At 38.3% G+C, this 17,766-nt stretch overlaps 1 protein-coding gene across 1 annotated transcript; it reads left to right on the top strand.

Annotated features, from left to right (window-relative positions):
- The first annotated feature begins 1,996 nt into the window (after window positions 1–1,996).
- Window positions 1,997–15,849, top strand: LOC114155753 (Y+L amino acid transporter 2). Its single transcript, XM_028035814.1, has 12 exons — window positions 1,997–2,304; window positions 5,738–6,057; window positions 6,192–6,367; window positions 7,376–7,518; window positions 8,710–8,835; window positions 9,272–9,416; window positions 9,534–9,657; window positions 10,617–10,720; window positions 11,396–11,492; window positions 11,587–11,736; window positions 12,331–12,514; window positions 14,296–15,849. Exons 2-12 carry the CDS (start codon window positions 5,929–5,931, stop codon window positions 14,388–14,390), a joined length of 1,473 nt encoding a protein of 490 aa, XP_027891615.1. The 5' UTR covers window positions 1,997–2,304; window positions 5,738–5,928; the 3' UTR covers window positions 14,391–15,849.
- The last annotated feature ends 1,917 nt before the right edge of the window (window positions 15,850–17,766 follow it).

The following is a 17,766-nucleotide window of genomic DNA, read 5'->3' as shown; positions in this document are numbered from 1 at the left end:
TCGCTCTTTCGGTCATGACCCAAAGCTCATGACCATAGATGAGGGTGGGAACGTAGATCGACCGGTAAATCGAGAGCTTCGCTTTTTGGCTCAGCTCTCTCTTCACCACGACGGACCGGTACAGCGCCCGCTTGACAGCAGACGCTGCGCCAATCCGCCTGTCGATCTCCCGCTCCCTTCTTCCCCCATTCGTGAACAAGATCAATTAAGTATCTTATAAATATTTATTCACTAATTTGATCGTGTGCGCTCACCTTTCCTCCTTTTCTAAACCTTGACGAATATCCAAGATAATCCAGTTAGAGTCATTTAAGAAACTGTTTGAACTCTCGAGGACAAAGAACCTCCAATTATTACCTCTATTTATTTATTTATTTATTTATTTTTGCAAAAAAATAGCAATAAATAAATAAGCAGATAAATATTTCAGTAGTACATTATAGTTTCTTTTGATGCATTTATTTTGATCAACTTGATGGGCAGTGTGCTATGAGCCTGCTAAACCATCACAAAGGAGGAAACACCCATAGTGCAATCAGCCACTAGAGGAGCAGCTCTAACTTAGAGATAGGGTGAGAAGCTCAGTCATCCGGGAGGGACTCAGAGTAGAGCCGCTGCTCCTTCACATCGAGAGGAGCCAGTTGAGGTGGCTTGGGCATCTGGTCAGGATGCCTCCTGGACGCCTCCCTGGTGAGGTGTTCCGGGCACGTCCCACCGGGAGGAGGCCCCGGGGAAGACCCAGGACACGCTGGAGGGACTATGTCTCTCGGCTGGCCTGGGAACGCCTCGGGATTCCCCCGGAGGAGCTGGAAGAAGTGGCTGGGGAGAGGGAAGTCTGGGCCTCCCTTCTGAAGCTGCTACCCCCGCGACCCGACCTCGGATAAGCGGAAGAAGATGGATGGATGGATGGATGGATATTTATAAGAAACACCACAAGATGGCAGCAAATCCCAACCTACAGAAATCCACCGAGTCGCAGCAATCACATGGCAAACACAGAGTTAAATGTACATCATTTATTACTCTAATTTAGGCTCTGATCCATGTAAGCTTTTAGTACTCTTGGGCATGGTGCAGGTTATGACGCATTTGTTCTTCATGTTGCTCCACCTGCATCTGTTTTTGTTTTGCCCCAAGTGAAGCGTAGAGTGACCCATACTTCAAGATCCTTATCAAAACGTGTGTGTTTGCACTGATAAGAAATTTGTTACGTTGCTGTTTATTTAAAGTGTACGAACAGAGGCCTTATATATTGCTACTGATTAACCAGAAAGGAGCTTTTGACTTGGTTTTGTACCAGAACTGGAGAAATCCAGAAGGAAATTGTAAAAGCACTCAAAAGCGTAAAATAGCTTGGTGCTGGTGTAATTCATGAGTGCTTTGAATATTTATGCATAGCATAAGGTTGGTTATTTGAAAACACACAGACAGAAATAAAGAGATAAAACTACAATAATCACATATATAATATATAAGACTTTCAAATGCAAAAACCTTCATTTCGAAGTCATATGAGTTTTAAAAATTTAATATGAGGTACAAAAAATTGTCACAATTATAACTTTCAAGTTCATCATTTTGTCCAAATTAAGAGTGTCAAACTTGTCCTTTTGACGTTATCACATGAATTAGAATTTTTAAAGACTATTTTACAAGCGTCATTATTAAGACACATATGAAATACAAAGTCATAATTATTTTTGGAGTTTTAAAACCTTATTCTTCTAAAAATTCAGACTTTATGTTTACAGGTCATAAATATGAGATCTAAAGTTATTTTTTTCCTAGAAACAGAAGATTCACAACAACATAATCAAAGTTATGTTTTGAAAGTCCTAATGGTGAGACTCAAAACACCAGTTCTTACTTTTGAAATCATAACTCTGAAATACAACCCTATAACTGTGAGCTTTCAAACTCAAAATCAGAACTTTGCGTCTCTCTTACTATGACATACCGCATTCATTTTTGTCTCAGGTGGCAGCAATGGGCTTCCATAACCTGCTCCTCAGGTTAAACAGGCTGTCATACAGACGCAACCCTCTGCCAAATGTTGGGATCAACGCTTCAAACTTATCTTTATTTAATGTACATGGGGTTCAATCTGGGTATTTCTGTTAATTAAAGAGCCGACCTGCCCCTGGTCTCTCGGTGAGTCTTAAGTCATGCTGTGGTTGCTGCTGAGGAGGGGCTTGACCAGATGTTGAGTGCTATGCAGCGTGGACCGAAGCTAAAGTTCTTCCAACACTGCACATGGGTTGCTATTTGACTCAAGCGGCGAGGAGTGTATGGGCACGAAACGAGGTGACTATATTCTGTTGTTTTTCATCCTTTGATACATCCTTCACCTGGAGCCTTTACGTGAATTTAGACATTACAACGTGGTATGTAAAGTGACACATTACCTCCTTTAGCCGTTTTTACATGTTCGGGTTAGCACGACGCAACTACTACATCATCTATGATCTCCAGCTGCCTGAATTGTGTTAGCTTGATGCTAACCGGGGAGCTTCCGCAAAGTGGGTTTAAAACGCCAGAATTGTTTGGCTAGCTAAAGTTTTTGCAAAACAACTTGTTTTTATTCTCGCGGGTTTCCCTTTAAAATCCGCATCGGGCCAGCAGCTAACCATCAACCAGCTGGTTGCTAATCGTTGATGCAGCGAGGGGATTTTTTTTTTATAGCGTGGTGTCGGTATGTGTGCGATGCGATTTGCTTTCCAACCGGAGTGACGCATTCACATTAACCAGGGTTACATTTTTCAGCAGCACACACGGAGGCACGACGCCTCTTGTCCACGTTTTCACAGCCCCATCCTATTGTCTCAGAATGCGCACCGGTGTTACGCCGACTTTTGTCTACCTGGAGGAAGATGAAGCGCGATTTAATGTCAATTAAAATTTTCCTGTAGTCTTAAGTGATGGATAGAGATTAGCTTTTCCGTCTAGTTTGTTTTGTTATTTTTTTATCATTATTATTTTTGGGTGAAGAGGGTAAACTCAACTCCAGCGTGACCATTTCCGGATTCCGTTTTTTGTTTTTTTTCTTTGTTGTTGTTAGTTTAAGCTGTATTTTTCTATAACTCTAGCTTCTTGAAGCAGTGGTTTTGGGGGAAAATTTTAAGTTTTTTTTAATTTTTTTTATTTCTTGTGCCATTGACTCCCATTCAAAATGTAAAAATAAATAAATAAATAAAAAGCACACAGCTTTGCCAAAATGTAATTGTTGTTGGTTTTTACACAAGTTTAACATATGTACTGTAAGTTGACCAACACAGAAATATCAGTTTATCAGAATTAATGTTGCTGCCAATTTTTAAACTCTCTGGCACAGCCATTGACCTTCCTCCTCAATTCCAATTTAAGTATAAAATAGAAAAATGCAAAGAGCTTTAAAAAAGAAATAAAAAAGCTTAAATCACTGAAGTTGTCATTTGAACATAATGGGAAAAAAAGTGACTTAATGGCAGTCTTCCAGATCTCTCTTCTTTATGTCCAACAGACCAAAGTGGAGTTAATGTCAACAACTTTACACAAAAAGAAAAAAACGTTTTTAGAAATAATCTTACAGTCAGGCTCAGATGACACTCACAATGCACAATTTCCATGTTCATATTTGAGATGTTTTTCTTTTCTGAAAAAAGTAAGACTTTAATAATGAAAATGAGCATTTAAGAGGTTAGATGTTCCAAAATATTTATTGTCAGCTTTAATTTCACACACAAGGGTTAAAAAGATCCACAGCATTTGTTTTTTACTTTAAAGCTACAGAATGTCATATCTTAAATCTTTTGTTTCACATCTATTCATCAAAGCTACAGTAAATCTTACTGATGAACCAGTGGGCTAATTTTCTTTCTTTTTTTATATGATTTTTGTTTCAAATTTTTAACCAAATATCGTGAAAATATGGTGTTTTTACTTAGGGTTATCTTACTGTGAAAATATCATTGTAACACATGCAAAATTTCTATTGGTGCGTTTCTCTGGCATTGTTTTAGTTAAGTCATGTACATTATTATATAGCTGTACTGAAACAGAGTTTTAGAATTCGCAGAAATTAGCCTTCGCTTTTAATTGCCTAAGGTTCATCACTTAATGTGGAGCACATCGGTTCACATTAACCGATGTGCTCTACATCGGTTAATGTGGAGCACATTAACCGATGTGTTAATGTTAACACATGTTAACATGTCGACAGCACATGTGCTGTCAACATGTGCACCGTCGACAGCACATGTTCTTCATGTTGTGCAGAGTTTAATTGTTTCCTCCAGAGATGTATTGTAAACAAGGATCCATTAGCTGCAGGAGCCAGATTAGCTTAGGGATGCAGAACAGATTCTTGCATAATTCCATTCACGTCATAAAGGGACCCATGGTGGCTGCTTGTCACAGACCAGCAGCTGCAGGTTTTTATGTCCTTTTTTTGTTTTTTTTAACGATTGCAAGAGAGGTCAAAACAAATTTAGCAACTGCCGATGAATAATACTGGACCCGCATTTGGATAAATGTGAAAATAGCATTTTGTTTTTAATAATAACTTCTTTCAGGCTTATGGTTAACCACAGATTGGTCATTACCTTCACCAAAGATAAATGTACGGTGGTGTCGAGTTGTGGTTCATAATGTCTCAAAATCTACTAGAATACACTGGTCAGGCTTAACATTCTGACCATTGAGAGGTGAAGTGAATAACCCCAAGTATCTCTTCATCATGGTCCATGTTGGTGGTTGAGGCAGATAAGGAAGCAAGTCAATATTGTGACCTGCAAAAAGCACGAGACTGAAGAGCGGCAGTTAGATAATTGGGTCAGAGTGTTTCTGTTTGAATGTTGTCACTCTGCAGTGCCCTGTATCTAACAATGGAGGTTCAAGAATACATGGTTGATCAGTTTGTTGCCTACGAAATTGCATAGATTCAGACCTGCTTGGTTTATGTATTATTGTTGTTCAGAAGTTGGTCTGGGTGTGTCGATTTAATTGTGTTAATAAGCCTTAAAGATTAGAGGTGACTCGTTGCAGTGTAAAATAGTTTGCATTGTTTCAATTCTTTCAGTTTTTGGAAGGCTTGGGTGTGACGCATAACTCTGTTCTCAGCAGAGGTAGATTCAGGTTCTTCTGCAGAGCATGATGACGTGTTGAGGAGATCATCCGGCCTTTCAAGGTTGTTGCAGGGTCACCGACAAAACACGCTGTACACCAGCTCCAGAGGATTGGACCACCAGCCCTGGTGTAGTGGCCTGCATAGCAGAATGATGTTGGTTGGCAAGGTTTCCCCCAGAAAACTTGCTAAGCCCAGTGGTTAGGCGTTAAGGCAGTCATTCATTCAGCTGCCCTTCATGTTTTTGAGTTAAAAAATGTTTAAACTTGACAGGAAATTTGAAAATATCACTTGATAATTATATGTTATTAAAAGATTGGAAGATTAATACCTGAACACCAACTATAAAGTCTTAAAAAATGCAAACATTTAAAAAAAAACTAAAAAAAAAGAAAAAAAAAAAAGCAATGCTTAGCCTGTATTATAATCCTGGTGTTGCTCTTTTATCTATATATTCCACCACATCCCAACAGAAATGAATATTTGCAGACGCTTTGACCCAGTGTTTGTGTGTGATTTGTCCCAAAGATACATTAGACTAAAATCACTTAGTCCCTTTTAAATAACTTTAAGAGTTTTAAGAAAAAAAATTGAATATGTCTGACGGTTGTTTTTTTTGTTTTTTTTGTTTTGCAGAGTATCCAACCAGAGAAATTACACCTTGGATTCTGTTCTGAGATGTGAAGATCTTGAACTTCCTATAAGACCAACCCCACTTGTCTTTGTTAGGACCAAACTACCTATCATTGTTTACCAGGATAAATTTGCGCTACTCTTAATTCATTATATTAACCTTTGCCTTTGAGCGTTGAAATAAATTAGTAAACATGGTGGCTGATGGAGACACCCTGTCTGTGGACAGTGGTGTTAGACTAAAGCAGGAGATCTCCCTCCTCCATGGGGTCTGCCTCATCGTGGGAAATATGATTGGCTCTGGAATCTTTGTCTCTCCGAAGGTAAGACTCCTGGTCTCTTGCATAAATGTATGATCATCACAAATGAATCTTGTTACCATTTTGTTCTCTGTGCAAACAGTGTTGCATGTTTCCCCATTTTCTCCTGTTTCTCCACACATCTGTTGTCCCTGCAGGGAGTTCTCATGTATACGGGCTCTTACGGCTTGTCTCTGGTGGTGTGGGCCATCGGAGGGATATTTTCTGTGATTGGAGCGCTGTGCTACGCTGAGCTCGGTACCACTATCCGCAAATCCGGAGCGTCTTACTCTTACATTCTGGAAGCATTTGGAGGCTTTTTGGCTTTTATTCGGTATGTCGGCGCACCTTTGAAGTTGCGGAGATTTTTCTTCTTCGTAGCGTCTTGAAAACAAGTACAACTCTACTCACCAAAAAGTGAATTCAGTTCAAACAGTGAAAGTTATGTAGAATGATTATGCATGAATTGTAAATGTCTTATTTTTGTTACTTTTGATGAAAATGGCTTCAAGTTAATGAAAACTGAAAATTCAGTTTCTCAGATACTTTGAACATTACCAAAAAAAGAAAAGAAAAAGCTGTCTCCTGGTGCAAAACATCACAATCCTCTAAAACGTGTGTGTTAAACTCAAGACAAGTGGACCAAAACCGGCCTGCCATAACGATTTCTGTGGCCCTCTAGGCTTCAGAAATCGAACTTCAGGATAACAGTTGTGTGCTTAAACATTAATTAATCAGTCAAATCACATCTGTTTCTATTTGTGTAGAATGCAATTAATGTCAAAAGATGTTCAATATTAATTTTAAGGAGTGTGAATCAAATCCAGAGAAAGCTACAATATTTTAAGTTTGTTAATATGTAGTTTTATCTATATATTCTACCACAACCAGCCCTTTGAGAACATTCATGATCTTGATTTGGTCCACAACCTTTAGAGTTTAAAAGCTGTGGTTTTCCTAGTTGCCTATGCTCTTTTCTTTCTATCACATTTTTTCTTTCCACTCAACTTTCCAACAAAAGTCTATGAAAAGCAAGGTTCTGTGACTGTCAATCCCTGTGAAAAATTTGACTGAAACCTGAGCAAATACAAATTAAGGTCGGGCGTAAGATAATTAAATTTCTTAAATTGGGTTTTCCGTAATTATATTTCCTTTGAAACTAAATTTGTTGTTTATAAGATCTGTAAGCCACAATCATCAAAAGTAACAGAAAACACATTTTGATTTGACTTAGACATACATTAATGTTGGTGTAGCTCATATTTTAAAAGGATATTAGGTCTAGTAACATCCATGCTAAAAGTGTCCAACAACAGTATCTGATCATTCATCTCCACTGCAGACTCTGGACGTCCCTGTTGATCGTAGAACCAGCCTCTCAGGCCGTGATAGCCTTGACCTTCTCCAACTATTTGATCCAGCCTTTCTACTCCACCTGTTTCTCCCCGTACTACCCGGTCCGCCTCATTGCAGCTGCCATAATATGTAAGACTCTTCTTCTAAGCATGTTGCATGATTTTTTTTTTTTTTTTTAAATCAGAGAAACAACATCTTTGGTGTTTTTGTGTGTCAATTCTTTTTATATGGCTTTACTTGCCTCCAAGTAAGTAGATATGGTCACTTCTGCATGGTTTGAATAAAAATACAGCCTTAGAGTGGTCCTGACTTGAATCCAGTTTAGATGCTTTGTTATGATATTTTAAAAACATCAAAGACACCTGAAGAGTAACCGACTAAAACAATTTTGTACTAAGAAAACCAAAATGTCTCCACAGTAATGTAAAAGACTGACGGCCAATCATAAAAACCAGATGGCTGTGGTCATCGAGGAGATTCAGCCAGTTGTTTGGGTTAGAGGAAAATTACTTGTTCCACATCGGCCTAAACTGTTATGGCTAGATTTTATTTTGGTTTCTCGCTCCATACATGAAATCATCATTTTGAAAACTGTTTTTAGTGTTTACTCTGATTCTCTTTGATGCAAATATTTAATTGTTCCGTAAGCCAGTCTCTCAAAATCTTGTAGTATAACCACACATTTTCCAGCTACCAGCTGTTTTACTTGCTTGTGTATCTGAAAACTGTTGAGGTTACAATACACGCAGTTCCTCAAACAGCACAGCTCTATGCAAATAAACTGCACACACTCTTGGATTAGAACTTCCTCTTATATGAAATGCTTTCTGCAGGAGCCAGGTTCACAATTTGAACATAATTGCATCATAAGTGCAGCATGAAAATGGAGGGGAATAAGCTTGAGTTTTAGAGCCTTTGGCATCTCGACGAAATACCTTAATCCTGTCTTCTCTTTGAAATCATAAAGTTGTGTGTGTTTATAGCTGCACTGGTGATTAACTCTTAATGCATCTTGAGTGGTAAAAGACAACAGTAGAGGCTTAGGAATGGTACATTAAGAAAGACTTTGAAGAATAAAGACAATGCAAACACACTAGCTGATCCTTAAACCTGTTGGTTTTATTGAAACAACCAGGCATATTACCGTGATAAGTGTCTTTAGGCAAGCTTCAAAAAGATCAGTGAAACCAGCTATAATCTTTAAAATTGCAAATATTCTTGCAGGTTTTCACGTTTCTACATTGAAGGATTATGACTATGCAGTTTAAACGCTTAATATGTATATTTTTAATTACTAAAGGTCTATTTTTTTTTTTACAGGTTTGTTAACTGCTGTAAACTGCATGAAAGTAAAATGGGGAGCGATCCTCCAGGTCATCTCTACTGTAGCAAAGGTGCTGGCTCTCATCGTCATCATCATCGCTGGCTTGGTGAAGCTGGGTCAAGGTATTGTCCCGTTAACTCTGTCATGACTGCAGCAGCACCGGAGGTGAAGGCAGCATCATTTTCTAAATACAGGCGTTCATTTTTAACCTTGGCTTCAGAGACCAAAGAATTTCTCACACAATTTTTCTGCATTGCTAACAAATGTGTTGCTAATAAAAATGTTGCCGTTAGAAATGCAAAGCTTGTTTTTTTTATTTAAAGAAAATATATCAAATGTTTGGATAATGTTGGCACTATTTCACTTTGAATGAAAGCCTCATTCACTTCGAGTCCAACTGTTTATTTAATATATTAATTTAGTTTGGATGCTTTAGGTTTTAATGTTAGAATTTATTGGAATTTGTTCACCAGTGCAGTGGACATACAGTATGTCATGCATAATGACAACAGTGACAGTATGAACAATTGCATTTTTCTTTGTTTTTTGGGGGGGAAGGTTTTGACCAGAATTTTCAAGAGCCGTTCAAAGACTCCAAGCTGGAAATGGGCCATATGGCTTTGGCTCTTTATTCAGCTCTTTACTCCTACTCTGGCTGGGACACACTCAACTTCATCACAGAGGAGATCCAGAACCCAGAGAGGTGCGATCTCCTGTTCTCCTGTGTTCCCTCCATATCCTTTACATGAGCGCTCACTTTAAAACTAACAAAGATACTCTAAAACGTTTTTAAGCCATTTTCCCTTCATTTCCCTTGTAGGAATCTCCCTTTGTCCATTGCCATTTCCATGCCCATTGTCACAATAATCTACATTTTAACCAACGTAGCTTACTACGTGGTCATGGAGGCAGACACTCTGCTCTACAGTCAAGCGGTTGCTGTGGTGAGTTTCTGTGCGGTTCTCAGGATTAAAAGCAAAGGCGGCTATTTGGTGTTCACATGGTAACCCATCAAACATGCCGATTATATGAACAGGCTGATTAGCAACGGCTTGTAAAGATATTCATGTCAATTGAGCCTGTTGTTTTTTTTTTATTTGATGATCAAAACAAGGTGCAGAGAAACAATTTTTTAACTATTTTTGAAGAAAAATCTAAAAAGAAAAATTTGTATTTCTACCCTCAAGAATCCATATTTAATAGAACCATTTTCTTTCAGTAAAGCATTTCTTCTTGCTTCCCTTCTATGAAAGCTAGATTTGTGGAGCGTGACACAATTATGTACCAAAATCTGCCGAAAAAATAACATCAATGTGTTGGAAAACACAGGATCTCCCTTTATACATGATTTGTTCATCATCACAGAAGCGCCGGGTTATGATCTGCACTTCCTGTCTTTGACTGTCATCATTTCCAGTCTGGTAGACGAGCACCGATACATTCATCTGGTGATGGTTCATCCCTTTGGTTACCTGCGACCGAGGGAGTAGAGACTGCAGCGTTCTCATTTAGCTAAAGACATTAGTGCTCCACGCAGGAGCAGCAGGGAGGTTCATGATCTGATTACAGCGCAGATGGAGGAACAATTGTTCTTAATGACCCATGTCAGTGCCGTTTTATAATTTTTATTGCAGTGTGATGGCTTACTTATGATGTCAAGCTATGACCTGGGTCTGTTGACCGAGAGTGAAGCGATTCCCTGAAGGCAAACGTCTTCTGCTTCCATCTTACATTTCTTAGAAATTTAAACTTGGAGCCAGACTAACCGAAACTAATTGATCCCGTTTTGATTTCAGCTGGCGTCGGTTTTAGTTATTAACCCAAAATGATTCCTGTTTAATCCTAGGCTTTGTTACTGAATCTTATCTGCATTAGTGATGATCTCTGTTTACTGTCCTGTTAGACATTTGCAGATGAAGTCCTGGGCTGGGCTCGATGGATGATCCCTTTCTCTGTGGCCGTTTCATGTTACGGAGGCCTCAACTCGTCCATCATTGCTGCCTCCAGGTGGGTGTAAAATGATGCCATTAGACATGGCATAAAATTATTTCGGTATGATAATTACAAATCAAAAATGTGGTTTTTTTGCTTTTTCTTTTAGCATGCTTTGATATGAATGCATAGGTGATTTGCTTCTTAAATGTTTTCTGAATTTTCGGCAGATCTTCATGAACTGTTGCTGCCAGAGCCACCACTGTTCACCACTGAAAGAACAATTAGGACAAACACGGAATTAACAGGAAATGACAAATTAACCTGTCACCATAATGGCTACAGTCATAGTCAGCTTTGATCGTCTTTGGAATCTGTTTTTAGATTGCAGGTGCTGAAATGTAATTCTAGCATGCACATTCATACTTGATTACTCAATTTTTGCCACACAACACAAATAAGCTATACTAATAAAGTTTACATCTAATAGTATAACTGTGTTTCCACTACTTTCAGTGGACTTGCACTGCAGGAACGATGTGATGGAAAATTTTAGTGGTTTTGAAACTGTAACCTTTCCGTAACCCATGGCTAAATCTATGGGTTTCGCCATAGATTTAGGAATTTGAGGAATTTTAGATTCCTCAAATCTTCAAAATTTGAGGAATTTTGAAGAGTCCTCAAAGGGTCGGTTTGCATTTGTTTCTTCTTTTTCTTTTGCCCTTTGCAACATTTCTTTTCGCCCCGCAGGTTGTTTTTTGTTGGCTCCAGAGAAGGCCACCTGCCCGAAGTCCTGTGCATGATCCACATTAAACGTTACACCCCGATTCCAGCCCTGCTTTTCAATGTTGGTTTGTTTAATATTTTAGTAGCTCTCAAGCAAAACTCTGCACTCAGCCTCTGTCTGTACCTCATGTATGTGTGTGCTTCTCTTCTTCAAGGGGGTCATGTCGTTAATTTACCTCTCCGTGCCCGACGTCTTCCGGTTGATCAACTACTTCAGCTTTAATTACTGGCTGTTCATCGGCCTGTCGATAGCCAGTCAGATCTACCTTCGACTCAGATTTCCCGATTTGCCGCGCCCTATTAAGGTAGGACCCCTGTTGCGGTCGCTTTAGCCGCTCATGTCTCCTGCATGTTGCAACTCCAAAAACGTTGGTAATATCTGCACTCCAGTTTTATCAGTTCAGTGAAAACTTCAAGGATTTGTATTTGAATTGCTCGGCAAATTTCCATTCTCACTTTTTGCCACAGTTGGTGATGGACTGAAGGTAAAATGATCAGATTGAAATATCTTACCAAAGTATTGGCAGTCACTTTTTTATTTTATGCACTTGACAGCAAAACCATTGTGTGCCTGATCAACATATTCATGTTTTTAGCAATAACTCTGATTAATTTTAACTTAATACTGACTGCAGTCCAAGTCAACTAAGTAACTTGACGTAATAAAGAGAATCGCATTCCGTTTTTTTAATAACGTCTACCTTTTATATTTTCTTATATATATATATATATATATATATATGTGTATATATATATATATACATATATATATATATATATATATATATATATATATATATATATGTGTATATATATTTATATATATATATATATATATATATATATATATATATATATATATATTAATTCATGTATTCTTTATATATTCTTCTCCGCAGCTGTCTCTGTTCTTCCCAATAGTTTACTGCTTGTGCAGCATTTTCCTGGTGGTTGTTCCCCTCTACAGTGACACCATCAACTCTCTTGTTGGAATTGCTGTTGCTCTGTCCGGAGCGCCAGTCTACTATATTTGTGTCCATCTACCTCCCACGTCTAGACCACCCTTCCTCCGGAAAATGCTTGGTAAGAGCCTCCGTGTTGCATGGCACTGCAGTGCGTTTTTATTATTATTATTTTTTTTTTTTTTAAGAGAACTTTTTTTTCATTAGAATAAATTAGTACTTAAAAGTATTTCTCATTTAGATTTTTCCATCAGCCTCAATAATGTTACAGAATCTGTAATTAATAGAGAAAAGTTGTCCAACTTTACAGTTTGGTTTGTTTAGGTGTCCTCATTTTAAGTCTGAGTCTGAAAAATGTTTTTACATTAAAAATGTTTTTAATTCTTCCTGAGTGCAGTTTGTCGACTAGATTAGTAATTTCCATGGGATTTGTGAAGAAGTGGGTTTATTAAGCAACAAACGTCATGTCCAAACCCAGATACATGATGTCCTTAAGGAAACCTCCTCTGATCTGGATTAACAAGATCAAACTCGCTCTGCTAAGGAACTGATCCAAACTAGACTTGCCGGCCAATCTTTCAAAGTTGCTGTTGTGTTTCTTGTTTTTACTCTCCAAGTAACTGAAATACTCATTGCATAGTATTTCCTAAAAACCAGGTTCTTTAGATAATTATCTCCATCCTTCTCTGCTCTGTGTCTACATAGACATTTGATGTTTAACTTGGCATGGGATTCTCATGGTATGTTGACATCGTTGACTAAAGATACCAGTTTTCACTGTATTTACATAAACACCTGAAAAGCAAAAGTACAACATGATCTAATTGACGTTATTTCTTCTCCGATATGAGCCTAGTCAAAACCTGACATTTAGGGTGTGCTGTGGTGGCGTAGGGGATAGCGCGACCCACGTTTGGAGGCCTTTAGTCCTCAATGCGGCCGTCGCGGGTTTGATTCCCGGACCCGGCGACATTTGCCGCATGTCTTATCTCCTCTCCTTCCCCCTTTCCTGTCAGCCTACTTTCACAAAAGACCCCCTGGAGGGGAGAAAAAAAAAATTAAAAAAAATTGACATTTACTATCACCTGTGGAAGGACACCCTTAACATTTGACCCTACTTGTGTAGCTCAGTTCTGCTGAATACTACTGAAATATTTGTAAGCTGCTGAATTTGAAGGAGGAAATCTCCAAAATGTTTTACCCAATAGAAGTAATTTCAGTATAACTGACCTAAAAGACGAAATGATTATTAGTTTGCTTTATGTCAAAACATAAGGGGGCAAAAATTTTTTTTTGTTTGTTTGTTTTTTTAGACACTGTAACTATCTGTCCTAAACTGTGTATATTTCTGTTGGATCCCAGATTTTAGTATTATTTGAACTTCATTTTTAAATTGTAGATTTACATACAGCTGATATTGTGCTAAGCTCAATTGGCATTAAAATATTAACAGTGTTATTTACAGACTTGTGTTCAAAGCAAAACAGAATTACTTAATTTTATGTTGTGTAATCATTTCTTTGTTCATTGGCTTAAACAACCTCGTGTTCCTCTGAGTAACTTTCTGCAGTAAGAAGCTTTTCTTGACTTGTTTTTCAAACAGAAAAACAAGTGTTAGGAGCTAAGAAAGGGATTCAGATTAGTGTTTCAAAGTTCAGTCCACTGGAAAGTCTGGATACGCTAAATAATGAAACAGTGTGTACATATATTTATATCTCAGGAACACGCTGTCCCCTTCCTACTGTACAACTACCAGCAAGCAGTGCAAAATGGTCCAAGAAAAGTTTTGAGCTTATTGTTTGCAAGCCCAAGACTTAACAAAATAAAATGATGCTAGTTTAATGGAAATAAGCTTGTCTTGATTTATCTTTCTCATGCTTTTCTTTTGTCCTCTCACTGTAGATAAGATTTCCCTGATCACCCAGAAACTGTGCTTCTGCTGTGTGGCCTCGCCAGATATTGATCTGGACAACATAGAACCAGAGAAGATGGAATGATGCAGTGATGAAGAACCCGGAGAGGAGCTCTGTCTGAATAGAGGATGATTGGATACACAGATGAAGGAAGCTGAGTTGCAGATTACCAGGGAAGAAATAAAAAAAAAAAAGTAAATACGCATGAGGGAACCTGAAGAGAGGAGCTGCACAAACTTCCTGCCTTCCTCTTCTCACATCTTTCAATCGGCGAAGCAGCAGCAGGGTGTTTCACACATAAGCAGTTTACAGCATTTTGATTAATAGTTTAAAGTTGTGTGTGTGTGTAGGTGTGTGTGGGTGTAGGTGTGTGTGTGTGTAGTAATGGCAGCAGCAGGGTGAGAGAGGAAACTCACCGGCACTCCTCAGAGATCACAAAAACAGTTTTGCACATATTCTACTGACTGTTCTGTGGGTTACAAATAGTTTTGTTATGCTTTCCTAAACCGTAGGACCAACTGCTGACTATTTTACTGTTTTTTGTTTTTTTTTCCCAAGAGTTGACAGGTCAACATGCCTGGCTGTTTTTCACTCATTTGACATTTCGTCTTTATTTAGAAAACTTTCTGCTCTATGTAGTCTCCTCTGTGTAGGAGATGGTAATGTCCATCAGCAAGGTAGAAGTGGCTTTATTCGCCACGTTTTTGTTAAAGTTGTGCCTTATTTTCATCCTTTTCTTGCCTTTTTTCACACATGTGCAAACAGCTGAGAATGGAAACCTTTTCTTATTTACTGTGATTGTTGCAGGATTAAATGCCCCGTGTAATGCTAAGCGGCGATCAGTCATGCTCTTTATACTGATCCCTGCCAGTCTCAAAGGATTGTGAAACATTTAGGACATTTAATGTTGCAGTGTGTCGTCATAAAACTAATAAAATTCAGACTCCTGTGTTATTCAGCTGTGTGGAGTTTGAGCTGCATGTAGAAATGTGGTCCTTCTGAATTGTATGTGCGTTCCAAGTGTGGTGAAATGTTCCTGCCTGTTGTAACGTCATGAGCACAATTGTTGAAACTTTACTGTAACATAGCCAGATGTTCTTCGTGTCTAAAACATTTGCTGCACCAAGCAGTCCTTAGCTTGATTAGTCATATTTACAACATAAGTTAAAAACCAAGACAAATGCAGTTCATGTGCTCATTTGTTTTCTCTGGGATTCTAGTAGATGTTGAGACCAAACTATAGTGAGCTGTTTTTTTAAAGAAAATATTGACTGTACAATATTTAGTCCATTTCCAGCAGATATGAGCTTATATGTAACAACAGGCAGTGCATACATAGCAATATAAATGAGTGTTTGCTGTTTCAATGGATACCAAATGTTTGAAATTTGTTGGGAAACATATAAAATATTGAGTCTTTGTTTTTACCTTTCTATGGACGTAGACCAACCAAATGCTGAAAACCGTATAATTTGTGTTATTTCATCTGAAGGATGTATGTGCTGTGTGTTTTATCCAAATAAAGTTGAAATGATGTACGTTTTTTTTTTTCTTCCGTAGTTTATACTTTTTGCCACTAGAGGTCACTGTTTCTTAATCTGAGAAAACTGCATGAAATGTTTTTTTTTTTTTTTTTTTAAGTTTAACTCGATTTCTGTTTTCAAAAAGCTTATTGCTTCAAAAAAAATGATGTGTAACAATTCAATATTTAAGGCAATGCTTAAATCAGTTGATTGCAATTTGCATTTTTATGAAATGTCTTTGAGAAAAATATGGGGTTTTGGGACCACAGCTACCTAAATGGCTAAAATCCACAAATATTTGAGAACCACTGTAAACAAGCTTATAGCTGCCTATTTTAATAGTTCAAACACCAAGCGTAACTTAACATGCAGTGGAAACTATCTTAGCACTACGCAAAAGCCAAAATTTAATCCTCCGTTTCTTTTCTCCTGGGGTTATAGGCAGGCACAACGAAAATAAGTCGCGCTTCTGGATTGGCTGCTTTGCAAATGGTGTGACGTTTGGCTTTATGTCTAGTGATTTAGCTTCCGAAATTTTCAAGAATTTTAAATATGCCCTTTGAGAAAATCTGCAAACACAAACAATTTCTACTGAGAAAAAAAATAAAAAATGCTAAACCGCGAACAGGCAGGGGTCCATTGTATTAGCAATGCTGTTGGTGGGCAACTCCAGTAGACTTATCTCATGTTCTAAATGTAATTATACTACGGGAGAAATTTGGCCCACACGCCAATTGTTATAAAAATGTTAATAGTTAATTGTTTTACCAAATAATGGCAAAAAAATGTGTAGGAATTTGATTTAACTTTAAACCAATGTGTGGGAGATGGTGTGATAATACAGCAACTCATCTAAAGGCCACAGTTTAGTGTGGATTTCTTGAGTTCATATCTATGTACACAATTATTGGGCAATGGTAGTTTAATAAAACATTCTTAAATGAAAAATTTTGACAGTTGGTAAAAAAATTGGTAACCCTTGCAGCCACCCTTCCTTTCAATGAAAGGGTCAGGTGAGGAAGAGAGTTGTGTCCAGTAATTTCATGCTAGTACTTTGATGCATACTGACGTCTTGCATAAAAATCATGTTTGTTGCAGACTTTTGACTGAAAAGATCAGCCTTTACCTTACTGCCGTCTCAGTCGAAGTGAATTTAATGTTCCAGCTACAGGTCCATCCATCTGGTGTCACTCTGATCACATCGGTCCATGAAAACCTTTGAAAAACCTGTCCTCAGGTGTTTCTTGGCTCAGTCTTGATGTTTTACTCATCTTGTTCAGGGGTTGTCAAGTGTTATCCTTCCATAGCTGGGACATGTCTCTGAACACCTGAGGAACCACTGCAGTTCTGAAATATGGCAGCACTTGAGGAGATTGGGTCTCTGGTTACTTCATGTTTGATATCTTTGGCACTTAAAACAACAAAATCTTTGATGGTTTTGTGATCACATCCCAAAATCTTAGCAAATTCAAGAATGCTACATGTATTTCAAAGGCTTTTTACGATTTTAGATCTTTTGGGGTTAAATCTAGATTTCTTTTTTGGCCTTTTTGCTTATACAAATACATCCATCCATCCATTTTCTGTACACCTTTTTTCCTAGTGAGGTTGGGAGGGGTGCTGGTGTCCATCTCCAGCAAATGTTTCAGGCAAGAGGCGGGATACACCCTGGACAGGTCGCCAGTCTGTCGCAGGGCAACACAGAGACAGACAGGACAAGAAACAACCATGCACACACGCACTCATACCTAAGGACAATTTGGAGAAACCAATTAACCTGACAGTCATGTTTTGGACTGTTCAAGGAAGCCGGAGTACCCGGAGAGAACCCACGCATGCAAACTCCATGCAGAAAGACTCCAGGCCGGGAATCAAACCCAGGACCTTCTTGCTGCAAGGCAACAGTGCTACCAACTGCGCCACTGTGCAGCCCACTA

The sequence above is a fragment of the Xiphophorus couchianus genome, chromosome 13 (genome assembly GCF_001444195.1).
Source record: "Xiphophorus couchianus chromosome 13, X_couchianus-1.0, whole genome shotgun sequence".
In the NCBI taxonomy this organism is placed as follows: domain Eukaryota; kingdom Metazoa; phylum Chordata; class Actinopteri; order Cyprinodontiformes; family Poeciliidae; genus Xiphophorus; species Xiphophorus couchianus.
The sequence above is the reverse complement of the archived record's forward strand: the minus strand, read 5'-3'. Positions and strand labels throughout refer to the sequence as shown.

What these genes read in the sequence shown, in the direction of transcription:
- LOC114155753 (XM_028035814.1), top strand. Translation starts at nt 5,929, where the DNA reads ATGGTGGCTGATGGAGACACCCTGTCTGTGGACAGTGGTGTTAGACTA. An exon ending in GAGATCCAGAACCCAGAGAG is followed by an intron (nt 9,417 to 9,533) that starts GTGCGATCTCCT and finishes TTTCCCTTGTAG; the next exon opens with GAATCTCCCTTTGTCCATTG. An exon ending in ATTTGCCGCGCCCTATTAAG is followed by an intron (nt 11,737 to 12,330) that starts GTAGGACCCCTG and finishes TCTTCTCCGCAG; the next exon opens with CTGTCTCTGTTCTTCCCAAT.